Here is a 27687-nt window from a genome sequence, read left to right on the forward strand (position 1 = left end):
TGGGATACTATCACATCTGTAATGTCTGTAATATCTGGGATACTATCATGTCTGTAATGTCTGTCATGTGTGGGATATTAATCATGTCTGAAATGTCTGGGATATAATCATGTCTGTAATGTCTGTAATGTCTGGGATACTATCATGTCTGTAATGTCTGGGATATTATCATGTCTGTAGTGTCTGTCATGTCTGGGATATTATCATGTCTGTAATGTCTGTCATGTCTGGGATATTATCATGTCTGTAATGTCTGTCATGTCTGGGATACTATCATGTCTGTAATGTCTGTCATGTCTGGGATACTATCATGTCTGTAATGTCTAGGATATAATCATGTCTGTAACGTCTGTAATGTCTGGGATACTATCATGTCTGTAATGTCTGGGATATTATCATGTCTGTAATGTCTGGGATATAATCATGTCTGTAAGGTCTGTCATGTCTGGGATATTATCATGTCTGTAGTGTCTGTAATGTCTGGGATACTATCATGTCTGTAATTTCTGGGATATAATCATGTCTGTAATGTCTGTCATGTCTGGGATACTATCATGTCTGTAATGTCTGAGATATAATCATTTCTGTCATGTCTGTCATGTCTGGGATACTATCACGTCTGTAATGTCTGTAATATCTGGGATACTATCATGTCTGTAATGTCTGTAATATCTGGGATACTATCACGTCTGTAATGTCTGTAATATCTGGGACACTATCATGTCTGTAATATCTGGGACACTATCATGTCTGTAATATCTGGGATACTATCACGTCTGTAATGTCTGTAATATCTGGGATACTATCATGTCTGTAATGTCTGGGATACTATCACGTCTGTAATGTCTGTAATATCCGGGATACTATCACATCTGTAATATCTGGGATACTATCATGTCTGTAATGTCTGTAATGTCTGGGATATCTGGGATAGTATCATGTCTGCAATGTCTGGGATACTATCACGTCTGTAATATCTGGGATACTATCATGTCTGTAATGTCTGTCATGTCTGTGATATTATCATGTCTGTAATGTCTGGGATATAATCATGTCTGTAATGTCTGTAATGTCTGGGATACTATCATGTCTGTAATGTCTGTAATGTCTGGGATACTATCATGCCTGTAATATCTGGGATACTATCATGTCTGTAATGTCTGTAATAGCTGGGATACTAACATGTCTGTAATGTCTGTAATATCTGAGATACTATCATGTCTCTAATGTCTGTAATATCTGGGATACTATCATATCTGTAATATCAGGGATACTATCATGTCTGTAATGTCTGTAATAGCTGGGATACTAACATGTCTGTAATGTCTGTAATGTCTGAAATTTCTGAGTTACTATCATGTCTGTAATGTCTGTAGAATCTGGGATATTATCATTTCTGTAGTGTCTGTAATGTCTGTAATATCTGGGATACTATCATGTCTGTAATGTCTGGGATACTATCATGTCTGTAATGTCTGTAATGCCTGGGATACTATCATGTCTGTCATATCTGGGATACTATCATATCTGTAATGTCTGTAATGTCTGGGATACTATCATGTCTGTAATGTCTGTAATATCTGTAATATCTGGGATACTATCATGTCTGTAATGTCTGTAATGCCTGGGATACTATCATGTCTGTCATATCTGGGATACTATCATATCTGTAATGTCTGGGATACTATCATGTCTGTAATGTCTGTAATGTCTGGGATACTATCATGTCTGTAATGTCTGTAATATCTGGAATATTATCATGTCTGTAGTGTCTGTAATGTCTGTAATATCTAGGATACTATCATGTCTGTAATGTCTGGGATACTATCACATCTGTAATGTCTGTAATATCTGTAATATCTGGGATAGTATTGTGTCTGTAGTGTCTGTAATGTCTGTAATATCTGGGATACTATCATGTCTGTAATGTCTGTAATGGCTGTAATGTCTGTAATGTCTGGGATATTATCATGTCTGTAATGTCTGTAATGTCTGGGATGTTATCATGTCTGTAATGTCTGTAATGTCTGTAATGTCTGTCATGTCTGGGATACTCACTTGTGTCCCTGGGATCCCCTGCTGACCCGGAGGTCCTGGCTCTCCTTGAGGTCCCTAAACAAAGACAGACAGATACGATCAATCTAACATGACAATGAGCTAAGAGCAGAGCAGGGCACAGCAGTCCTTATGTGAAGTCACCGGTGCCCACACACATTGACTCTATATCTGTACCCTGTATATGGCCTCGCCATATACTGTTATTTTACTGCTGCTCTTAAATTATTTGTTACTTTTATTTTTATTTCTTGCTTCTACATTTTTTATTTCACAATTAAGGTCTACACCTGTTGTATTCGGCGCGTGTGACAAAAAACAATTTGATTTGAAGTATACTTGTGTATTTTACTAAGAAGATGGAGACGTTTGAGGAGATATTTGAGGGTCTACTCTCAATACGTTTGGGACCGAAGAAAAATCAATCAATCAAATCAAATTGATTTATAAAGCCCGGTTTACATCAGCCGAAGACACAAAGTGCATCTGGTTTAAATAGTAGAGACAAAGTTGAACTGTTGTATACACTGAAGAAACGGATATTTCTGAACCAAACAGACAACTAACGTGCAGTCGGTTGCTACTCTGAACTGTAGGATTTCTGTTGCTGAGGTACCTTTCCCAAATCCTAGCATTAGCCATTAGAAGGTTAGCTTGCAAAACTGACCTAGATCAGTGCTTAGGGGCAATATCACCCTACTCCAATGTGCCTCAGGGAGAGGCCCCAGCGGACAGTCATTTGGAAGGTTAAAATAGCATTAGAACCTAGCCCAAACAACCTATCCTAAACACTGACACACTGTAGTAGACTACACTTCTCTCTGGTGACAAATAACCTATTGGTCAGGCTTATACAAACACTATATAAACCACTTCTGGTTCCATCAGAGTGGGTGTTTTAGTATAGCATCTGTGTGAGATAACGTTATGAGTGTTCATACCATGTTTCCTTTGGGACCGTGTGGCCCGTCCACTCCAGCTACACCCTGTGGGAACACAAACATTCAGATGAGTAGGAACTTCTTATTCAGTGCTGTGATATATAGGAGGTACCACAGTGACACCTCTGTCATAGGAAAGTATGTGTTAAGTACTACTTACAGGCTGTCCAGTGGGACCGGGTGGACCGCGGGGCCCAAGCAGACCTCTAGGACCCTAGAGACAGAGAGAGAGAGAGAGAGAGAGAGAGAGAGAGAGAGAGAGAGAGAGAGAGAGAGAGAGAGAGAGAGAGAGAGAGAGAGAGAGAGAGAGAGAGAGAGAGAGAGAAAAGAAAGAGTTTCAGGATCACACAAAGATGGTGAATAAATGAAAATAGTTCACTCAAGCCATTTACCCTTGTAAAAAATATTAAATGTTCCTGTCTGGGGGCATTCCCTCTTTCACCTGAGCCTGCTTTCCCCCGTGAGCTCACAGTTCCTTCATGATACTGTATCTGGTATTCTCCAGTGAGATAGAGAACCGCTGCCTACGGTCTACCTATTGTCCCTTCTCCACTTGCCTCACTAGTTCCACCCCGCCTAGACCAGATAACATTTGCGTTTGAGACGTCTCAGTCTGGGGCACCCAATAAGTAGACCAGAGGCCCCCCCCCCCCCCCCCCCCATAAGATAGAATGGGGGGGGTGGGATGTCTCGCTTTCTCTACTGTCTCTGGGTCACATAAAACAATGTTTAAGTCATCTTTGGAACAAATGCACCATGAAGAAACACTGCACCCTAACGGACTAATATGATTCATACATGAAATAACTGATACAGAAGTAGTCGAGCTGTCAACCAGAGGAGATAGTAGGTCATAACAGGGTGGTTGAATACTTGTATTACTCCAATACCGTTGTTACACTGTAGGGTCCTATTTATCAAACCTAATAGCAATTCAGTGAACGCTTTCTTACACTCTCTCCAGCCAATCCCCTTGGCCCGATCTCTCCATCCTCGCCCTGCACAGAGAGGAAAAACAGTTAGTTTACATAGTAAGGACGGAGGGATGTAAATGAAGAAGAGGAGTGGGAGGATGATGAAGGGGGAGAGGATACTCACTCTCTGTCCATCTTCTCCAGGGGCTCCAGGTGGTCCCAGTGGTCCTGTCTCCCCCTATGGGAGAGAGGGGGGTATAGAGGGGGAGAAAAGAGAGAGAGAGAGAGAGAGAGAGAGAGAGAGAGAGAGAGAGAGAGAGAGAGAGAGAGAGAGAGATGTGTGCTATTATTATTATAAAAGAGGATTGGGCCAGGCCAGCTGTAGACTTGAAGCCGCTCACAACCTCTTATTTACTTCAGACTGGCTGGCTGTGCTGGCTGGCTGGCTGGCTGGCTGGCTGACTGGCTGACTGACTCTGTTGTTACCTTGATGTTACCCAGGCCAGGATTAGGAACCGCACGCCCAGGCTGGAAATATCTGAGGCCTCCTAATATCTATCTTCGTCTCTGTCCCTTCTCTCTGTTTCTCTACCTCTCTGCAGCCCAAGCTCCTATTTAGCCTGGTGGGGGACTTGTGTGGCTTGCCTCTTCTAAGTGCCCTTCAAGCAGACAGTACATAACATAACTGGCACTGGGAGTTCTGTATATGCACGTGTATCATTGTAGCATGACCGAGATCTTCAACATGCTGCCTGGCTATGTGTCTGGTGAGTAACTCTATGGAATAGATCGATATAAGAGGATCAATGTGTCCAAGCTATTGGTCCGACTCTAAGTCTAAATAATGCTAACTTTATTTAGTGATTTTTAAATCACCACTTCAAAGCCATTCAGATTAGCTCTACAATAATACAATAAATATACATCATTCAGCATTTCATTTCCTGAATGAAGGACTTAGCTGATTGTACAATATCGCACTATACAGATTATTCAGTAGTAACACCCACAAGCTGACGTCGCCAAAAATGTCAAAGACGTTTTATAACTTCCAAAAACCCCTGGTATTTCCAAAATCCCCTGTTCAGAGTCTAATAGCGTTGGCATTTTGTTTTAAGCCAATTTGGTTTTATCAAATAGGGCAACAGTGTTTTTACCCATAAGCCTATAAACGTCCAAGGCCATTTGTTGCTCAGACCAACACTAGTCTATTGTTCAATGATAGTCAACCAGTATGTATCCCCTTGATCACCTGCTGTACTAAATCTCACTGTAATTTACCTCAGATCCTCTGGAATGAGTGATAATACTAGACGTAAAAGACCCGTGTTTTTGGAACATACTGTGTCGTTGGCCATACCACGACCCATATTCTCTCTCTTTCACTATTTGTTCAAGCGGGTGGACGGGTTGAAGAGCGAAGGTGACCTCAAATCAGACCCTCAATCGAAGTGAACCAGTATAGGTACTGAAAGTCATGTTTTGTAGAGGGAGAGAATAGGGAGATCCTGATCATTTGATGTCTGCTTCACGGGTCATTTCCCTGAGATAGTGTGCAGGCTCTCAACTGCCTAAGGTACAGATGTAGGATCTTCATTTAAAGCCAGTTTGCTACAGCAGGAAAATAATCCTGCAGCAAAAATATATTTTCATTGTTATGTGGATTATAATTCATGGACATTTGTGAAGGGGGTGATACATTTTTTCGGAAAATGTCAAACTTCAAAAGCCTTTTTAAACCTCAAGCACAGTTTTAGTTGTCCTGTACCAGAGTGATCAAATCAAGATCCTACATCTGTATTCCCATTACGGAATAGGTGAACATGCAGGAGCTTGTGACTTTGTGGTGACGTTACTATACTCACCCTGTGTCCCTTCTCACCAGGCAGACCGGGAAGGCCATCAAAGCCTCTGTCACCCTGTGGAGAAACAATGTGACAATGACCACCGAGTCCCAAGACGACACAGACATCATCCTGCATAGGTTTACAACACAGTATTGTGATCAAAACAGAGCAGTCACACTTGACAGAGACAAGTGACTAGGGAAAAGTGACTAGTAGACAGAGGTCCTTGTGTACCTTAGAGCCTGACTCTCCAGGCATTCCTCGGGCCCCATCGGCTCCGCCACGACCCTACAAGAGAGAGGGAGAGAGAAAGAGATAGGCTGAACATGGTAGCATCAAGACCAATCAGGCCATGACATCTACCTGGAAACACAGCTACGGACAATTATGTGTCCACTGCCAGGTTGTCGTTTTTGGTCATTTTAACTGGATTTTAGCACATATCAGACATCTGTTTTTGATTCATTAGGATAAACCTCTCAGATCTCACGCGGCACACACACACACACACACACACACACACACACACACACACACACACACACACACACACACACACACACACACACACACACACACACACACACACACACACACACACACACACACACACACACACACACACACACACACACACACACACACACACACACACACAAGCGCTAGATGAGGGTCACTCAGTTCACTTACCCTCTTGCCAGATTTGCCTATTTGTCCTGCAGACCCTTGGACTCCCCTGGGGCCCTGTGAATAACAAGTGATGTAGTGAGGTATTGGTAAATGTAGTGAGGTATTGGTAACTGTAGTGAGGTATTGGTAACTGTAGTGAGGTATTGGTAAATGTAGCGAGGTACTGGTAACTGTAGTGAAGTATTGGTAACTGTAGTGAGGTATTGGTAACTGTAGTGAGGTATTGGTAAATGTAGTGAGGTATTGGTAACTGTAGTGAGGTACTGGTAACTGTAGTGAAGTATTGGTAACTGTGGTGAGGTACTGGTAACTGTAGTGAGGTAATGGTAACTGTAGTGAGGTATTGGTAACTGTAGTGAGGTAATGGTAACTGTAGTGAGGTATTGGTAAATGTAGAGAGGTATGGGTAACTGTAGTGAGGTATGGGTAAATGTAGTGAGGTAATGGTAACTGTAGTGAGGTATAGGTAACTGTGGTGAGGTATGGGTATCTGTAGTGAGGTATGGGTAATTGTAGTGAGGTATAGGTAACTATAGTGAGGTATGGGTAACTGTAGTGAGGTATGGGTAACTGTAGTGAGGTATTGGTAACTGTAGTGAGGTATGGGTAACTGTAGTGAGGTATGGGTAACTGTAGTGAGGTATTGGTAACTGTAGTGAGGTATGGGTAACTGTAGTGAGGTATTGGTAACTGTAGTGAGGTATGGGTAACTGTAGTGAGGTATTGGTAACTGTAGTGAGGTATAGGTAACTGTAGTGAGGTATGGGTAAATGTAGTGAGGTATGGGTAACTGTAGTGAGGTATGGGTAACTGTGGTGAGGTATGGGTATCTGTAGTGAGGTATGGGTAATTGTAGTGAGGTATAGGTAACTATAGTGAGGTATGGGTAACTGTAGTGAGGTATGGGTAACTGTAGTGAGGTATGGGTAACTGTAGTGAGGTGTGGGTAACTGTAGTGAGGTGTGGGTAGTCTACAGGTATATGTTTAACCTCTCACCTGAGGACCAGGATCTCCACTATCACCTTTAAGTCCAGCAGAACCAGGAACACCCTGAGATAGAGATGGACCAGTGAGAAACATGGACACAAACCTTAAGTCAGTCTTATGGCTTGATCATAACTCCACACAGCCAGTAAGGTGAGTATGTGTTTCACACAAGGAAACAGCAGATGGCGACATTTAGCTGTTAGTTGATGCCTCTTGTGTTGTTGGAACGGATTCATTGACATGTATTGAAGAAAAAATGAAAAGTTTATCAAAACAATGTTACAAAACCATTGTATATAATTATATTCCAGGCAAAGTAATAACTCTTCATCTTCATCTGTTTTTAAAAGGATTTAGATAGGATGACTAAATGTGTGAGTATCTTTAATCAGGTTTCATCTTGAACATCTCTATGTGTCAGCTATCTAGTCAGCACCAAACATGTATTATTCAACAGAGATGAATGAATATATATATGTGAATTTCCTTTTGGGGCTCTAGAACTGAATTGAGTATTTTTGGGGCATATACTTAAGTCTAAAATGGTGGGGTTCTATTGCAGGGCTAGGTAGAACTTTTGAAGCACCTTACCAGTCTTCACGACTGAAACATTCCCAACTAGTGATTTAATAATTACAGCCAAGTTTTAAGAACTATCATGAACTTTGTGGTTTTAAAGGGGAAAACCTAAAGTAGACCTATCAAATGAACACAAAGGGAAATGCACTAGAATTATAAAAAGAAGCTTCAACCCTCTAATCTGGTTCATGTTTCATCTCCACTCAGGGACCTATATAGCTGGTTAATAGCTCATAGGAAGGATGAAAAATAGAGCTGAATTTTGAAATAATACTTTGTAGGTTTTTGACAGGGCAGTCGATGACCTGTGTTCACCATTCCTTACATGAGGTGGAAAGACTTAGCAAGAGGGACGTGTTTGGCCGTGTGTGTTATGACGGGTGGAAGAACTGAAAATTACCACTGGACCGGATCTTCCTGTGAGACCCATTGGACCTGAGGGACCTCTCATGGCGAGCTGTGGGGTAGATGGCGGGAGGGTGGAGGGGGGTGGAGAAGGGAAGGGATGACAAATCACCAGTCAGAACGAGACACCCTACATATGCCACAGCGCCCCACAGACATCCTAACGTTCTAACGCAAACACTCTCTTATAGCCCACTGCTGCTCTTCCTCTGTGGTGTCATGGGTTTACCGTAAGTGAAACATGATGACGCAATGGCCTACACTTGTACAAGACCCAATCCTTTCCTTCTCTCTCTCTCTCTTTCCTCAGTCACCTGTTGGTCTGTTGGGATGGCCCACCCGTGGGTCACGAACTCCTGTAGTATTTTTAAATGCCTCCTGCATCTGTCCAAACAGGCTGTGGTCCTGCCTGTAGCCTGCTCAGCACCTCTCTCAGGGCAGCCCCACCACTCCACTCCCCCCTTACCATGAACCACAGCTGTGAGAAGACCCACACTTATAACGAGCAAGATAGCTGAAATGCCAATGAGGTTCTCGTTTTAATAAAAAAATGTTTTAATTTCAAGAGAGATAGCTGCGCCAGTTTTACCCCCTCAAAGGCTACACTGGAGCCGCTTGGCCTCCTTTGGCCCACTTCAGCCCTGGTGTACTGTTTGACCTGCTTTGGCACCCTTCGGCCTGCTGCAGCCATGGCATTCGGCCCTCTTTGGCCAATTACGGCTCTGGTGTACTCACTCTAGCCTGGGAGAGGATGGCCTGGGCTTGGGCCTCCTGAGCAGACACCACGGGTCCCTTCTCTCCGTCCCCTCCAAAACGGAACTGTCACACAGAGAAACACAGGCCTTACAAAAGACAAATCACAATCGTGCTGCGTGTGAACAACGAACACCTAAATATCAATCAAGGATATGGACCAAGAAAGACAACATATGGATCATGATCAAGCAAGACAATCGAACAATTCATTTATTTTTTACCTTTTTCCATCAGCAGTTGTCGTAAAGTGCTTTACAGTTGCCAATACATTTAAATACTGGTAGATATTAGTGTTTGTTGGATTGTATGTCAGGTCTGGTACTTACTGGCAGCATCAGCATGGTACCAGGAGGACCTGGTAAACCGTCGGCTCCTGCCAGACCAGCCCGCCCTGCGGGACCCTTGGAAAAGGAGTCACAGAGAGGAGGTGATAAATCTGAATGAACAACCATCAGGATGGAAAGATGCCATGCTAGAACATGCCCAGAGAGGGAGGGAGGGAGGGAGGGAGGGAGGGAGGGAGGGAGGGAGGGAGGGAGGGAGGGAGGGAGGGAGGGAGGGAGGGAGGGAGGGAGGGAGGGAGGGAGGGAGGGAGGGAGGGAGGGAGGGAGGGAGGGAGGGAGGGAGGGGCAGACACCCTATGTTCACCACTCAAAGGGAAAATAAGAACATCTCATCCATCCATCATTACAACAACAGAAAGATAAGGAGAGGAGAGGAGAATAGCCTCACTACCAGGTGGCTGGAAGTGACTGTACTCAGCTGGAATATCTAGGAATGTACTGTAATAACTACTTTACCATATGTACTTGAGTAAAGTATCAGAGCAGAGGACTCTACAGCAGCCCAGGTGATTATCCTGTCCTTTCGGCCTGACCCATTTCCTTCACTTACACTGACCACAGAGTGGTGTCAAGATGGGTGGAAGGACATTTGCAGCTGGACAAAGAAGTACTAATTTATGGTACACATGGCAAGTGTGTGAGTCTAGTTATGTGAGGTGTTATAGGGAGGTTGGTTAGAGGTGTATGGTATTACGCCCTGCTCAGGGGCAGAGAAGAACATCATCTGAATATGAATCCTCTTTGGTTCAGGAATTGTGATTATTAGGCAAAATGAGTACGCACCAATATGAAATGATCATGTTGAGCTGTAAATATAACTATACACACACATAGGGATAGGCCAACACAAACACACACAGTAAATGGCAGAGGTGTGTTTGCCCAGGGACGGTTGGCATCATTAGCATGCCTCTCCACTTCCTCCTCACACAACCAGAATAACCTGGCCTCTCTGTGAGCCATGGCTCTGTCCTCTCTCCAAAACCAATAGCCACTTGCATGCCTGGCTGTGTGTGTGTGTGTGTGTGTGTGTGTGTGTGTGTGTGTGTGTGTGTGTGTGTGTGTGTGTGTGTGTGTGTGTGTGTGTGTGTGTGTGTGTGTGTGTGTGTGTGTGTGTGTGTGTGTGTGTGTGTGTGTGTGTGTGTGTGTGTGTGTGTGTGTGTGTGTGTGTGTGTGTGTGTGTGTGTGTGTGTGTGTGCGTGTGTGCGTGTGTGTGTGTGTGATCGATTGTAGCCATTCCAAGAAAAACAGAACAAAAAATGTTAATGATTTTATGTTAATTTTATACTATTGCCAGTACTAATAATATTAGTATAATAGTATAATATATTCAATAATATTAAATGAAACACATATTATTCTATTGAAACATATTTTATAATTACTGAAATATATTCTCTAATTCTCTAATTCATGAATTTGTTCTTTCGTTCATTCTTCCATTCATAGAGCAAACTGACATACTGCCACCTAGTGAGTTACAGCACATGTATTACACTGTTCCACGGTCGATTACAATGTTCACTAATATCTGGTCTGAGCACGTAACTATATCTTACTATTCCAAATCATCTGGTTCTGTAGGAATTGAGGAAATCAAAGTTTTGTGACCTTAACCAAGTGCCTTAACCGTCAGTCTGTGGTGTGTTAAGAAAGGAAGCCATTTCTAAGTATTCTGCCACAGCTTCATGCTGATTACGTGCTGATCTATGACCAGGTCCCCCTTGTCCATGTAATCATATTCATTAGGATCTAAAAGACAAAGCTGATTCTAGATCAGCAATCCTACTCTGAGATCATTTATACAGGCCCTGAAAACACAATATGATGACTTTATACATGGAATCAGCTGTACTGTTGGAGCTAATGAAAACAAGACTTTAACCATCTGTGAGTCTCCCCTCCTCTCCACCCTACAGTCATCCTTTCATCTCTCTGTCTCCCTAGTTCTCCATCCAGCTGCACATGCCTTCCCTCTTCTCCCTTGCAATTTCATCCCCCGCTCTCTCTCCCTCCCTCTCTCTAATTTAATGTTTTACAACTGTCTCTTCAGTCTCTGTTAATGTGTCTATATATTCTACAGTAATTTCACTGTAGACCGTTTGTAGTCATTGTCAAACATAAAAACTACAACCACTAGATGACTTAAACTGCCCTCAGATAGAGACCGTCCTATGTGACGGGACCACACAGATTGACGATGACAAGACAAGGAAAACAAACCTCCCTTGTAAAACTACTGTGTTGCTTCCTGACTGAGCCCCAGGAAGCAACACAGTTGACTACAGACCTGACATGGGAATTCCCCAGTTCACTCCATCTTTCTTCCTCTCCATCTCTCCCTCTTGCACTTCTTTCTCCCAGAGGTAGCATAAACACACACATTCACACATGCTTACACAGAGAGAGAGTGCGAGAGTGAGAATTAAAAAGAGAGTGAGAGAGAGGGAGGGATAGAAAGAAAGAAATAGAGAGCCAGAGAGTCTGAGATAGATAGAGAGAGAAGAGAGAGAGAGAGAGAGAGAGAGAGAGAGAGAGAGAGAGAGAGAGAGAGAGAGAGAGAGAGAGAGAGAGAGAGAGAGAGAGAGAGAGAGAGAGAGAGAGAGAGAGAGAGAGAGAGAGAGATTAAGATAGAACGAGGAGTATACAGGAACAGAGACTCACCCTGTCACCAGGATCTCCAGCAACACCAGGGGGTCCATGCAGACCTGAGGGGCCTGGTAGACCCTACAGAAACACAACCCAGTCAAAACAAGGCACGGCAATGTTGTTACATAAGCCCGAATCCTGAATTGAGATAGATCCATATACATTGAGGATGACTCACAAATCATGTACAGTATGCTACTTAATAGAACATTTTCATTGAGGTTTGAGTAAAGATCTGTCCCATTCTTTTGACATCCTAAATGACACCATAGTTCACTACATTAAACCAGAGCCCTATGGCCCTGGTCAAAAGTAGTACACTATAAAGGGAACAGGGGGTCATTATGGACGTTCCCATAGCCTTAGGATGAATAGATATGTGTTACTCACAGCTGGGCCTGCAGGTCCAGGAGGTCCTTCAATCAGCATGCCCTAAAAGTGATGGACAGACAACATGAATGAATAAACGGGACAGCAATTACCACAGCACTTACACAGCACAACACAGCACTACACAGCATGGAGGAGCACATTCATTAATAACCAAACAGTTATTTCAACTTCCTGTATGACACAATTTGTTTGGGTACACGTATTCCCTCAACACCGGCGGTGTTGTGTTTCGGGTCTTACAGGTTCGATCACAGCGGGTTCGCCCTTCTCTCCTTTCTCCCCACCACCAGCCACCTGTGAAGATAGGGAGGACACCTGTATGAGCTTCTTCATATGGAGCTACAGTCACTGGATCAATGACAAGTGGGGATGGGCGGAATGATGGGGTGAGAAGAATGAAAGAGGCAATTCCACGAGCAAAGAACACGATCTTATCGACGTGCGGCGTATAGGAATATGATATTTGTTACGAGAGTATAATGCTGAGGACAAAAGTGTAACAATCGTGTCAATCCAGTATCATATTCTTATATGGACACAGCAGATTGAATAGAGTGATGTGTGATGAGCTCGTCAACAACTACAGTAATGGAAGGAATGAAGAGCAGAGAGAGAGAAAGACAGAAGCGGGTAGAACATGTTAGTCTCAATGAAGGAGGATGGATCAACATGCGTGAAATGGAAAGCAGTGTCATTGCATTCATATGGATCACATGGGACCGTGTGTTAGGATGACTGGATGAAACATACAGGGAATCAACACCAATGACTTGGTTTTAATATATAACATGAGTGACAAGGCAAGTATACTGAGTAGAAGTCTCCTGCCATGAGAGCTTCGGCCTGGCGGTCTCAGACACTAACGGCCATGGGCTCTATGATTTCCTGTCTCGAAGACATTAAAGCAGACATCCAACTCAAAATGGAAATGTGGAGGGGAAGTGGTAGAATTCACTGTCTTATGGTTATTTACTTCTGTGGTAGGTAATTTGGGCGGTGGATTCTATAATTTTGTGTTCTCCACTGAGCTAGTCACACATACTGCTCAGTAAGAAGCCTGTTTGTGTACTTGGTGCCTGTTTAGTTGGTGAACTCGGCAGGGTCTAAGCAGGGTGTGTGTAAGCTGAGAGTGGGTAGAAGAGGTTATGTCAGTGTGTGTGTGTGTGTGTGTGTGTGTGTGTGTGTGTGTGTGTGTGTGTGTGTGTGTGTGTGTGTGTGTGTGTGTGTGTGTGTGTGTGTGTGTGTGTGTGTGTGTGTGTGTGTGTGTGTGTGTGTGTGTGTGTGTGTGTGTGTGTGTGTGTGTGTGTGTGTGTGTGTGTGTGTGTGTGTGTGTAAAGACATACAGTTGGCTCTGTGGTAGGGGGTAATTGCCGTTCCCTCAGACCTAGGCGGTGTTGAAGTTAAGTCGAAGGCAAGCTGCTACCTAGAAGTGTCATGCACTTTCCTTCTCCCTATCGGACCAACCCCTAAAATGTCTAGCCCATCCAGACAGTGGGACCGCGCAGGCAGACAAACGCATTCACAGACTGGGAAGGAAGGTGAGGTGTATGATTCAAGCTAACACAGCCTCCACACACACAAACAGCATGACAATGACAGACAAACTCCCCATGCCAAGACAAACTAGAGCCACAATGCTTCTGAAGGGAGAGAGTTGTGATTTCCATAACCACAGCCCGTGGGCCTGGTTGGGACCCCACGGCGTTCACCCCTGGTTCATGCACACACCCCTCAGTCGGGGGGCGAGGGGTGCCATACTTACTGCAGTCTGGGTGAATTCCTCCGTTTCCGCGGGAACCCCCAGCCCCACCTCTTCTTCAACAGTATCCATGTGGTTGGGTAGCTCAGCGGCCACATTTCCATACTCATCATACACCCCATACTCATACTGCTTATTGTCCAACACGCCCCCTAGGTCATACTCCTTAAAGTCATACTCGTCCACTCCAGGGTCCACACTGTCCAGGCCAGCCTCGGGGGCACCGGTGGGCTCCTGACTCAGTGGGGTGGCTCCAGTGACAACATAGTCACCAGCAACAATCTCCTCCTCGACAGCCTTATGTTACCCAAGCAGCGGAGCGTTGAGGGGATGAGGGAGGTGGAGGGGTGAGCAACGGAGGGAACAGGGTTGTTAGTCAAGCAGTCATCGGTAGGTAGAGGAGACTACTGTCTATGTAAAGCCTTAGCAGGTCAAAATGAAACGAGCAGGGTGATCCATGGAGAAGGCTATGGTAATGTGGTAACACCTTATTTAAGTCCCATTTACCCTTGTGGAAATCTAGATGTTTTGTTGGTGAGATATTGATTTAACTTTATGATAGTGTGCAATTATTGTGTAGCCATATACGGTTACTCTGCAAGTCATTACGTTGAGGACTAGTCTCTCACAGTGAAACAAACTGGTGTCTGTTACTCCGTGATGTTGATGCACTGTACGTGTAACAGATATTATCATCGTCCAGAATTGACTTCAGGCCTAAAACAAGAAGGGACAAATAAAGTGTTACCTTGATGACTTCAAAAAAAAGCATTATCAATTTAGATGATCGAATTTACATCAATCAGTCAGGTCTAAGACAGACTTTAGGTTCTTTCAGTCTTTAGGTTCTTTCAGTCTTTAGGTTCTTTCAGTCTTTAGGTTATTTCAGCCTTTAGGTTATTTCAGTCTTTAGGTTATTTCAGCCTTTAGGTTATTTCAGCCTTTAGGTTCTTTCAGTCTTTAGGTTCTTTCAGTCTTTAGGTTATTTCAGCCTTTAGGTTATTTCAGTCTTTAGGTTATTTCAGCCTTTAGGTTATTTCAGTCTTTTTTGCACAAACATAATACATACCATCAGCATGTCAATATATGTACAGTGGTGAAAAAAGACTGAAATAGATTCAGTAAATCTGAAATGACACTACAAGCATATTTCATAAATGGTCAATCTACAATATAGCAATGTGCAAAAATGCAGAGTACATATGTGTACCAGGGATCTGATGTTCAATGCAGAGTACATATGTGTACCAGGGATCTGATGTTCAATGCAGAGTACATATGTGTACCAGGGATCTGATGTTCAATGCAGAGTACACATGTATACCAGGGATCTGATGTTCAATGCAGAGTACACATGTATACCAGGGATCTGATGTTCAATGCAGAGTACACATGTATACCAGGGATCTGATGTTCAATGCAGAGTACACATGTATACCAGGGATCGGATGTTCAATGCAGAGTACACATGTATACCAGGGATCTGATGTTCAATGCAGAGTACATAAGTCTACCAGGGATTTGATATTACATTTACTAGATGATGTGGATAGATACCAAATGTTTATCATGTGACTGTATTATTTATGACATACTCTGCATTTGGCAAAGCTCAACAACCACTCAACAGCACTGTCATAACGAGTGATCGTTGTGGATTTCACTAAGGAAGCCAACTAAATGGATGTCATGACACAGGTATCTGAGCTGATAATATCAGACTAAATTTAGTGAGGGAGAACCAGATTTTGGCATGTAGGGGAGAACGGGGTCAAAGGTGATCCAGTGGGCCCAGCTTACTCCATTTTACCCTATGGTCAATTTAAATGATATGCAATCAAGGACAAGATAACTCAGTGAAATCACATCCATGTGGAACATATTGCTACTGCTGTAACACAGTGCAACAAGTGTCATAATCGGCTGTGAAGATTCCTCTGCTTGGTTGATCATAGTTCTATTGGTGCGATTGGGAGAACTATTCACCAAAAGCTGCGCAGCGGGCTGGCCATCTACGGCTGAACAGAGGTGATTGCTGTGACACCCATATCTCACTGGAGACAGAACACAAACCCCATGTTTAACTCAGCAGAAACTTGATGGCTAGAAGGAGGGGCTTGGTTCTCTTTCACCTACCTACTGTACCATCAATCTCATACAGAAAAGTACACCACTCCTAAAAGTAAAAGGTACATTTTGTCCATGAAGTAAACACCAAATGTGACTTTGACGATTGGATTTAAGATTATTTTGGTTTGCGATGCCTCTGAACGCAGACTGTGCTGCAGTGTATATGGAGAATCCCTTTGTTGGGCCTCTAAACTGACGACATATTGCTTCACTTACACCCTGGGGGGATTCTATTTCACAAAAGGCCTCTGGCAAAGTCTTAGAGCCACACAGACTAAAGGAAACATTTATTTTCTTCTAATCAAAAACTATCATGAAATATATTCCTATCTTATTTCTCCTTTCAGCTGTGACCCAGTTAATTTCACAAATAGTTCTTATTGCTTGTCATATAACTGGCAGTGTGACTATACCAGAATAATATAAATGGCCAAAATACTGTTTTTGGAATACCATTATAATACCATTATAATACTATTACCGTCTAATAGATCAATCTATACTGAGGGAGGCAGATAACCGATTATTATTTCAATGTACAAAAATTATCCAGCAATTAATCAGTATCCTGTAAGATGACTGTTGATGAAGTGTAATGCACATACATACATACATACATACATACATACATACATACATACATACATACATACATACATACATACATACATACATACATACATACATACATACATACATACATACATACATACATACATACATACATACATACATACATACATACATACATACATACATACATACATACATACATACATACATACATACATACATATTAGATACGCATAAAACTGCAGCCTTAGCCAGAATTGAATTAAACAACAGAAAGCTACACATTATTTACATGGCAATCCACTGAGGCTACATTATAGGATGCAAAACATACTTACAGGTCAGTGGATAGTACTAAGTGGATTAAATAAAGCCATGAATGACATATTGTTGTAGCTTTCTAATGCTTAATAATATCTTCTATCCGACAAAAAACACAATGTTCAAAACAGAACAATTACATTTGAATTGTTTTGTCTTTGTCATTTCATACCATATACTTCCTTTGGTAATACGTCTTCCTGGTTTCTTTTACTCCCCCAAAACTGCTCTTTCTTTCTTATAGTAATAAGTAAGTAAAAAACTAAATATGAAATGTAAAAAGTTACCTCGTTTGGTCCACTGGTGGCAATGGGAGACTGAGTTTGAGTACCCTCTACAGTTCCGTAGTCAAGCTCACTGTCAGTATACTCAGTGTATTCTCCGTCTACATTGTTTAGCTGAAGTTGTGTCACATCGAAAAGGAAAGAAGAAGAAGAAGAAGAACATAGAAGCGGGTTAAAACAGAACGAGCACAACACAAGGTGTTATTCGCTTGGGCCTTTCCAGCTGGCTACAACTCTGCTGGGTCTAGAGAGGCAGTGTAGGAGGGGCGGGGGGGTTAGGTATAGCTTTCAGTCGAGCATCACAGATTTTCCCCAGAAAACGTCAGAGGAAAGATCTGGATGTGATCTGATGTTTCTTCACTGGTACTGTTACCCCTAATACTCTGTATCGGTGTAGTTCCGGCGCGGTAGCTTGGTAGCCATGATAGCCATTCATCTGTCTCTTCTTCTTAGCGACCGCTAACTTTTTAGCTGCAGATTTTTTAGAGGCCTGGAACTTTAGGGGCTTAGACTTAAGGGACTTTCGGGTCCTCTTCTTTTGCATGTAGACGCTACGTTTCTTTCTCTGGAAGAAGGTTATGGTGATAGAAGAACAAGACAACACATAACAACATTGAGAAGTTGAAGAGTTGGGGTTGAAAATAAACAACGACACCAGAAATCGTGGGATATGTTTTCAACCTGAGCTACAAACTGAACATAAGACAAACATTCAAAGCTGGCATTCGCCGTGTGAGAGCAGAGGGCGGGTCTTGGAGCCATGAATACAAGTTTGATTGACACATCAAGGCATACATTAGAACAGTCAACCAGAGAGTTCGGAAAGGGAGGGAGGGCACAATAACTGACATTAAGACACCACAGGACAAATAAATGTATTTTTCTGTCTTTTCAGTATTTCATTTACCTGAGGGTCACTACCCGCCTCATACTCGTCTGTTGGAACATTCTCTGTCTCTCCTTCTACTTCAGAGTAATCATAGAACTGAGTGTAATCTAAGTCATCGGCAGTAGTGTACTGAAGGGGGAGAGGGAGAGATGTTAGGATTAGCATGTTAGCATTAGCATTAGCATATCAGAGAACTCCTTTTTGTCCGAAAAAACATGATATACATATAACATGTCCGTCGTGGATATATTATGAATTAAAACTGTCACAAGTTACATTCATTAGATTGCATTATTCACAAAAAAAATATGAATAATATTGTACAAATGTAATAATTAGCGTGGCATATTGTAAGTCATCAAAATATTGTCTCCAACGATATCCTGTGTAGCTTTTCTGCCAATGAAAATCCATGGCTAACGTTTGTTTACAAAGCTGATGTGTAGCTGCACAGCATGAGACAATACTTTGCTATTATAGTAATATCATTTAGGAGCGATAGCTAGCTCTTAAACAATAAATCTGCACGGCGAGGTTAGGGTTAAGCATCAGTTGGCCATTGATCTTTAAAAGGATGGCTAATGCTCCAAACATGGAAATAACCACTAAGAACAGCACATGATGGAAACCACTTGAGAGCTACAGATGTATAAACAGGTGTGCAAAAGCTATTAAAAAGCGGAGGTGTACATCAGGGAAAGCCATGAGAACAACACCAGCTGCATGTAATATGGCAGCGCTTGGTTAATGGAGCTTTGCCGTCATAGCAGCGGTTTAAAAAAAAAAACCCACCTCTTTAAGGAATACCTAGGATAGGATAAAGTAATCCTTCTCACCCCCCCCTCCCCCCCTTAAAATATTTAGATGCACTATTGTAAAGTGGCTGTTCCACTGGATGTCATAAGGTGAATGCACCAATTTGTAAGTCGCTCTGGATAAGAGCGTCTGCTAAATGACTTAAATGTAAATGTAAATGTTTCAATTCCATCCTATAGCACCTACATCTGAAGCAGAGTAGATTAAAGAGTGGGATTTACTGAACGTTTAACGTCCTGATAGTTTTGATTTCCCTTTCTTTCCCTGTGGTTATATGTGGTTACAATGAGGAGCTGCACGTGTGTCTGGCATGCTCTCGTTAACAGCATCCCCAGTGAACATAATAAAACACTATCATATGACTCAGAGGAAGTGGAAAGTGGAGAAGGGATTTATTAAATGAACAGAGGCAGTAAAACTCTCTCCTCATCCTGGTAGTTATAGGTGGGAAGACTGAACATGTTCAAGTGCGTAATTAATGACGAGCTACGTATACTGACATATACATTTGGAGTAAATTGTGTACTGAATATACATTACATTTTACATTATCTGATGAAACTCATTGTTTTGATAACATTGTATATCAAACAGTCAGAGGTTTAACTTGACTGTTTGACATGGGGTTAAAATAATTGCATCCTTCACAGATGAATCAGGGTTAGTCCCCATCCAGCTGCATAGCTGACAATGGGACTGATGAGATGTCTTCCATGGGCTCATAGAAGAAAGAGAAAATAGAGAGAGAGACAGAGAGAGAGGGGGGGGGACAAAGAGAGAGAGGGGGGGGACAGAGAAAGAGAGAGAGGGGGAGACAGAGAAAGAGAGAGAGAGAGAGAGAGAGAGAGAGAGAGAGAGAGAGAGAGAGAGAGAGAGAGAGAGAGAGAGAGAGAGAGAGAGAGAGAGAGAGAGAGAGAGAGAGGCCACATGGAGAATCCCGTCCAGGCGAGTCGGCAGATTTACATCCTGGCACCGCTCAGATAAGACACCAAGAGCAAGGCACTCTGAGTAAATACTGGACCCTCAAGGAGACTGGGGGGGTCATTAATATGTACTGTCAGCAGACTGTTAGAGAGGTGTCCCTCCCTCTCCTGTGGTCTCCCCTATTGTTCTACTGTGGGTTTCTAAGTGTTTTTAATCGGTGTATTAATGACTCATGTATTTATCTGTGGATAACACAGATGTCATGTATCGCTTTACAGGATAGTGTTAAGGCACGTGGATGGCTGTGTTCTGTGTTCTGTCCCTGCGGTTTGGCTCTGGTGCTACGGTGGATCTGTGAAACGCATTAGACGAACGAGCCATAGAACTCTCCTCGCCAAAGTGGACAAAGACATCGTGGCATTTAAATCATTTCCACTGTGGTACAATTCAAAGAAAAAATACCTGTAAGGAAATTCAAGAGCAAGTACCTCGAGAGTGTTTTGAAAAGATCGTTAGGTGTTGTACTGAGATAAAACCCTCATGGCTGGAGGAGACTTCAATCCCCTCGCTCCTTCCTCTATTGACGTTAAAGGTAAAGGAAGTAAATACTATAGAAATACGGCAATTCATTGACACATCTAATGATGCTCTAAGACGGACTAGTGAGTCTTTGTATGTCCTGTGTGTCTAGGATCTAGGATCTATGATTTGCTGCATAGGGTCCCAGAAGGACCTCAAGAGCTGGCAGTGCCAGAATGGGTCCAGGTGCACTCTTTCACACTGGGGACCTGAAACTGGGACCCCCATAGTGCCCCATCCCATCCTGTGGCCCTCAGCATACTGACCTCGTCCTCGGGCTGCTGGGCCTGCAGGGAGTGCCCGTGGGGAGTTTCACAGTCGGGGCTGTAGTGTTCACAGTAGTCATAAGCTGCTTTGGGATCGGCCACAATCAGAAGCTGCTGGATGTCACCCTGCAGAAAGACAACGAGGAAATGAAGAAGGATGAGGTGTGGGAAAATCCTGTTTACCTGTAACCCTTCCAGTTGGTGAGAGTTAGCAGAGCAGACAAACACAGTATTGTATAGTATGTACCAGAATAACAATCAATAACATGTCTATCTTTAGTCATTGATTTGATGAATATTGATCCCTGTACTGTTGGAAAAAAACACGTTCACATCAGATAAAACAAGGTCATAGCAGGAAGTACAGAGGACAGACAGAACGTCATAACCATAACGTCAGATAACATTTCATCCCATCACCCCCCTAATCGTCTGTGGCAGTGCAGTCTCAAAGTTCTCAGGCTAGCAAGGGGTAGTAAGGGAAATGGAATGTGATTCTAGCCAACTGGTTAAACAGCTTGACACATACCACAAGACACGCATCCACAGGGCACAGGAAATCGAGTTTAGACACTGGCTGGGTAAGTCAATTATTATTCTTACCACCGGGGTTTACCCAGCCAGGCAGGGAAATCAAACAACCATCAGGAAGACAAAAGGACGAAACACCTGGAATCCATGTGTGCTGTCTGAGCAGCGGGAAGAGCAAAGGTGTGATTTAAGATGGTGCAAAGACAGACAACAGACAGACAACAGACAGAAAGCCACGGATGGAAGTGCAGTATTTACAATCTTGTGTCAGACTGTGATAAACAAAATGTCAGCAGAGAGGCACTGTGCTGTTGTGACAGGGAAAAAAGAACAAAGAGCATCGCAGAGCTCATGAATCTGCTGCTCAACACCAATCCAACGTTTATTGGTAGAGCTAATAAGGGTTGAGGTGGGTGGGTTAGAGGGGGTAGTATACCCCTGGGTACTTGAGGGTACTCAACGTGAGTGAAACCAGATGAACCTTTTAAACTACACCAGTACCAGGGGCCAGGGGCCAGGGCTAAATGTTCATGGCCCAACCTGGTAGCCTCATCTCTGTAGGAACTAAACCAGGTAGTTTTCACCCCCATACCACAAGCCCAGGCTTGAGAGTTAACTATAGCCATAACTATAGCCACAAGGCCACAAGTATAACCAGAGTGGTTGCTGCACTTTACACCTTGGGAGAGTCTCAGCACAGTAGCGTCTCAAATGGCACTCTATTCCTTTTATAGTACAGGGCCCTGATCAAAAGTTTTTTTTAAGTGCACTCAATAGGGAATAGGGTGCCATTTGGGATGCATGCAGCCTGTGTGGTTGTAACAGAACCCGTCATCCCTCGAAATGTCCTCGGGGAAGACTGAGAATGTTGGGAGGATGTCTAGGTGGTGAAAACACACGCATCTTAAACAGAATAATGGAGGCTGTAAGAATAGAAAGCATAATAACATAGAATCATCACTCTGCACAGAGTGATACAAAAATACTGAAAAGCCTCCATGGTTGGCGAGTTCACTCAAATCACTAGCAGGTTTTCTGGCTGCCACAATGACTGACATCATTCCAGAACTGTTTCTAGGTTCTATTCATTCTAGAAGTGTCTCTAGGTTCTATTCATTCCAGAACTGTCTCTAGGATCTATTCATTCTAGAACTGTCTCTAGGTTCTATTCATTCCAGAACTGTCTCTAGGATCTATTCAAATCAAATCAAATGTTTTTATATAGCCCGTAGAGAAACCCAGCCTAAAACCCCAAACAGCAGGTGTAGAAGCACGAATAGGATCTATTCATTCCAGAACTGTCTCCAGGATCTATTCATTCCAGAACTGTCTTTAGGATCTATTTGTTCCAGAACTGTCTCTAGGTTCTATTTGTTCCTGAACTGTCTCTAGGATCTATTCGTTCCAGAATCGATTCTAGGATCTATTCGTTCCAGAACCGTTTCTAGGATCTATTCATTCCAGAACTGTCTTTAGGATCTATTTGTTCCAGAACTGTCTCTAGGTTCTATTTGTTCCTGAACTGTCTCTAGGATCTATTCGTTCCAGAATCGATTCTAGGATCTATTCGTTCCAGAATCGATTCTAGGATCTATTCATTCCAGAACTGTCTCTAGGATCTATTCATTCCAGAACTGTCTCCAGGATCTATTCGATCTTTAACTGTTTCTACGTTCTATTCGTTCCAGAACTGTCTCTAGGTTCTATTCGTTCGAGAACTGTCTCAAGGTTCTATTTGTTCCAGAACTGTCTCTAGGTTCTATTCGTTCCAGAACTGTCTCTAGGATCTATTAGTTCCAGAACTGTCTCTAGGTTCTATTCATTCCAGAACTATTGCTAGATTCTATTTGTTCCAGAATTCTCTACCTTGTATCTGTTCCAGTAGATCTACGGTACATCTAAGCTGTATCACTGATCTCCAACAGGGCCGATACAGCCAAAGCACATACAGATCATGTCTCACTCTAGTTTGCATCTTGGCAGCAGTACATCTTGGCTGCATCATCTGAATTCTTCTCAATCGATAATTGCTAACAAAGTTTCCTGCACTTATTCACACCTTTGAGGGACAGCTGGAAGGGAACTTGCAGGAGTATAAACTCTCATGCCTGGCAGACGAGTACTGTGCCTAGAGGAAAAGAAGCTGACTGATCCTGTTACGTGCATGTCAGACAGTGTTTCTGCCACACACTATACATGGAATAGCCGCAGAGGTTTGGCAGAGAGACAGAAGGGGAAGGCAGCAGGCTATAACTTGTCGAAAGCTAAGTGGACTGTGGACTGTGTATAGAAAGTGTGTGTGTGTGTGTGTGTATTTATGTGGGCGCGCATGCGGGTATGCGTGCATGCGTGTCAACCATGTTAACAAAACAGATTTCTGAATCCATGACAGGTATTGTATAAATATCAATATGCCATCTCTCCCTTTGTGTCTCCCCCTCTATCTCTCTATATCTTTCTTTCTCTCTCTCTCTCTCTCTCTCTCTCTCTCTCTCTCTCTCTCTCTCTCTCTCTCTCTCTCTCTCTCTCTCTCTCTCTCTCTCTCTCTCTCTCTCTCTATCTCTCTCTATATCTTTCTCTCTCTGTCTCCCACAATATCTCTCTCTATCTCTCTCTGTCTCCCCCTCCCCTCTATCTCTCTCTATGTCTCCCCCTCTCTCTGTCTCCCTCTCTCTCTCTCTCTCTCTCTCTCTCTCTCTCTCTCTCTCTCTCTCTCCACCTCTCTCTCTCTCTCTCTCTCTCTCTCTCTCTCTCCTCCTCTCCACCTCTATCTCTCTCTCTCTCTCTCTCTCTCTCTCTCTCTCTCTCTCTCTCTCTCTCTCTCTCTCTCTCTCTCTCTCTCTCTCTCTCTCTCTCTCTCTGTGACAATCCCAGGGTACAATCCATCAACAGCTCATTGTACAACTGCAGTTCCACACTACAGAACATTTTTAAAAAATCTCACTGTAGACCAGGTTGGAATTTAATCAAAATCCCTTTCTCTGGCCCGTACATACTGTAAATCAAAACCAAACAGACCACCTAATGGACCATATATCTCCAAAGCACCTACTGCCTAAACCAATGAAACTACCATGCCAGAGCCAAAGCATATATTCTTATAAGCCACGTTTAAGTTGATCACCTGTGATCACAGGCCACCTATTTCACACAATCCTTGTGCCAAGGAGTCTGGAGGACTGAAGGAGGAGTGGGGGGATGGAGAGATGAGGGAGGCGTGGATAAGTGTAGCGGTGGAGTGGTGAGGGAGGAAGAGGTGTATAGGTGAAGGGGTGGATGGGTGAGGGAGGGGTGGAGGGATGAGGGAGGGGTGGAGGGATGAGGGAGGTGTGGATAGGTGAAGGGGTGAGGGAGGGGTGGAGGGATGAGGGAGGGGTGGATAGGTGAAGGGGTGGAGGGGTGGCGGGATGGAGGGACGAGGGAGGGGTGGATAGGTGAGGGAGGGTTGGAAAGGTGAAGGGGTGAGGAAGGGGTGGAGTGGTGAGGGAGGGAGGGGTGGATCGGTGAAGGGGTGGAGGGGTAAGGGAGGGGTGGAGGGATGAGGGAGGGGTGGATAGGTGAAGGGGTGGAGGGTTGAGGGAGGGGTGGAGGGATGAGGGAGGGGTGGATAGGTGAAGGGGTGAGGGAGGGGTGGAGTGGTGAGGGAGGAAGGGGTGGATAGGTGAAGGGGTGCAGGGGTGAGGGAGGGGTGAGGGAGGGGTGGGGAGGGTGAAGGGGTGGAGGTGTGAAGGGGTGGAGGGGTGGAGGGGTGAGGAGAACACAGGAGAGACCAAGCTGAGATCAAGCTGTGGTCTGAGTTAAATTGAAATGCATTACCTCCTTTGTCACCCACACACGAAAAGAGAGTGGCTGAACCCTGCCTATAGTCAGCTTTCATTAGGATATGCCTGAGAGATGGTTGTCTGTACACAAACAGGGACCAGAGACGCTGAGACACCAAGTCCTGGGCCAGACTGGGGACAGACAGACACAGGAGCAGAGACGGAGACAGCCAAGGCCCAGACTGGGCCAGAGACACGGGATCAAGAAAGGACTGTATGACTTCTGTTTCTCACATGTACAGTACAAGAGATCAGAGAACTTGCAGGGACATGAATTCAACTGTGTTGTATTTGGCACTGTCATAATACAATTGAAGTAATTAAAGTCTACAAATTATATATGTTTGGAAAGTGGGTAAGAAACATTTATCATTTTTAGACAATGAGACAAAGACAAGTGTTCGTAACGTGAACAAGGGAAGAATTAATAAGAGGTTAAGGGATTAAGGGACAGAGTGGGAGTTGAATATATATACAGGTATTTATATAGAGAGAGAGAGGGGGGGAGTGAGTGAGTGAGTGAGTGAGTGAGTGAGTGAGTGAGTGAGTGAGTGAGTGAGTGAGTGAGTGAGTGAGTGAGTGAGTGAGTGAGTGAGTGAGTGAGTGAGTGAGTGAGTGAGTGAGTGAGTGAGTGAGTGAGTGAGAGAGAGAGAGAGAGAGAGAGAGAGAGAGAGAGAGAGAGAGAGAGAGAGAGAGAGAGAGAGAGAGAGAGAGAGAGAGAGAGAGAGAGAGAGAGAGAGAGAGAATAAAGCTCTTCGAATTGAATTGAACTGAAAGAGAGAGAGATCTTTTTCAAGGGCAGAGATTAGGATGCAAAAGAGACAGCAAAGAAGCGTACATAAACGAGACACTGAAAACTACCGTGAATTTATGAATGACAACCAGACCTATGGTGTCTCACGTTGTCTTAGTCTAAAGAACCTGCTTCCCTAAACCAATGACGTGGTTCACCATTCTTAAATAGAGACAGCCATCCAAGTTACAACTTGACCTCGTCGTGACCGCAGGGAACCATAAGATATAAATACATCTTGTGTCAAGAGGTCAAAGGTAAAAGCAGGGCATTAGGCTAAAGACACCCACCATAATATCACTGAGTCTAAGGGCGTGTCGATAGTAAAGAATGTCTAACATCCAGTCTGAAACCAATCATGTTTCAAACAGTAGGCTAAATAGTGGATAACATTTCATTGCCTGTTGGGTTCTGGAAGTTAAAAGCCAACATGACATATGATAAGTAAGGCTCCCTGGTTACTAAGTGTTTAGCTCTATGCCATTGTTGTTAAAAACACAAATCCTCTCTCTCTCTCTCTCTCTCTCTCTCTCTCTGCTCTCTCACTCTCCATCTCTCTCTCACCTTGCACTCCCTCCCTGTTTATGTGAGGTAGCTCTCTGTCATTGTTCAAAACACAGACAAATCTCTCTCTCTATTTCGCGCTCTCTCTCTCTCTCTCTTTCTCTCTGTCTCTGTCACTATCTCCCTGTCTCACACTGTCTCTCTGTCTGTCTGTCTGTCTGTCTCTCACTCTGTCTCGTTCAATCTCTCTCTCTCGTTCTCACACACACACTCTCTCCCTCGGTCCCTCTCTGTCTCTCTCGCTCTGTCATTCTCTCTCTCTCTCTCTCTCTCTCTCTCTCTCTCTCTCTCTCTCTCTCTCTCTCTCTCTCTCTCTCTCTCTCTCTCTCTCTCTCTCTCTGATATTTGCATAGTGTACATGTTTAATTACAGAGTGAAGCAAGATGAGAGCAGCAACGCTGCCCAGATCAAAACAAAAGGAGTTGTCATGTGACCTTTGATGTACCCTGGGCAACAAAACACACACCCGACCCAGTTAACCACTACACACCCACCCACACAATCCCACCAAACACATCCTCTTAACGGACCAGAGACGTTTGATTCAACTCTCCAATTATTTAAAGGAATCGATCTAACAGTTGCAGATTGCTATATAAGATCAACAGAAGCAGAAGATAAAGGCAGCTAGATATCAAAAACAGCTCTTGTTAGAGATAAGAGGAAAGGAGAGAGAGGTTTATTTTATGAGGTGTAAAGTGAAGACAGAGAAGCGAAAAACAGTTAGCTAATTCACTTCAACAGCACTTATCCTCGACGTGACTTTACCTCAGAAACACGTCCAAACTTCGTTTTTTCAGACCCTCGCCCCCTTCATATAATCTTGTCAGTGAACTCACGTAACCTCCCCATCCCTTACAACCTGCACGTTTCTCT

At 43.6% G+C, this 27687-nt stretch overlaps 1 protein-coding gene across 1 annotated transcript in view; it reads right to left on the reverse strand.

Moving 5' to 3' along the window:
• Nucleotides 1-27687, reverse strand: part of col11a1a (collagen, type XI, alpha 1a) — a 96751-nt gene that overhangs the window by 48919 nt on the left and 20145 nt on the right. The window contains 19 exon segments of the mRNA XM_046292518.1: nucleotides 2059-2112; nucleotides 2997-3041; nucleotides 3157-3210; nucleotides 3950-3994; nucleotides 4095-4148; nucleotides 5776-5829; nucleotides 5992-6045; nucleotides 6448-6501; nucleotides 7445-7498; nucleotides 8415-8471; nucleotides 9155-9238; nucleotides 9502-9576; nucleotides 12184-12246; nucleotides 12559-12600; nucleotides 12802-12855; nucleotides 14324-14617; nucleotides 17632-17742; nucleotides 18536-18646; nucleotides 21103-21228. Of these exon segments, the coding sequence (XP_046148474.1) occupies nucleotides 2059-2112; nucleotides 2997-3041; nucleotides 3157-3210; nucleotides 3950-3994; nucleotides 4095-4148; nucleotides 5776-5829; nucleotides 5992-6045; nucleotides 6448-6501; nucleotides 7445-7498; nucleotides 8415-8471; nucleotides 9155-9238; nucleotides 9502-9576; nucleotides 12184-12246; nucleotides 12559-12600; nucleotides 12802-12855; nucleotides 14324-14617; nucleotides 17632-17742; nucleotides 18536-18646; nucleotides 21103-21228 (1485 nt within the window).

Source organism: Oncorhynchus gorbuscha, linkage group LG12, assembly GCF_021184085.1.
Source record: "Oncorhynchus gorbuscha isolate QuinsamMale2020 ecotype Even-year linkage group LG12, OgorEven_v1.0, whole genome shotgun sequence".
Classification (NCBI taxonomy): Eukaryota; Metazoa; Chordata; class Actinopteri; order Salmoniformes; family Salmonidae; genus Oncorhynchus; species Oncorhynchus gorbuscha.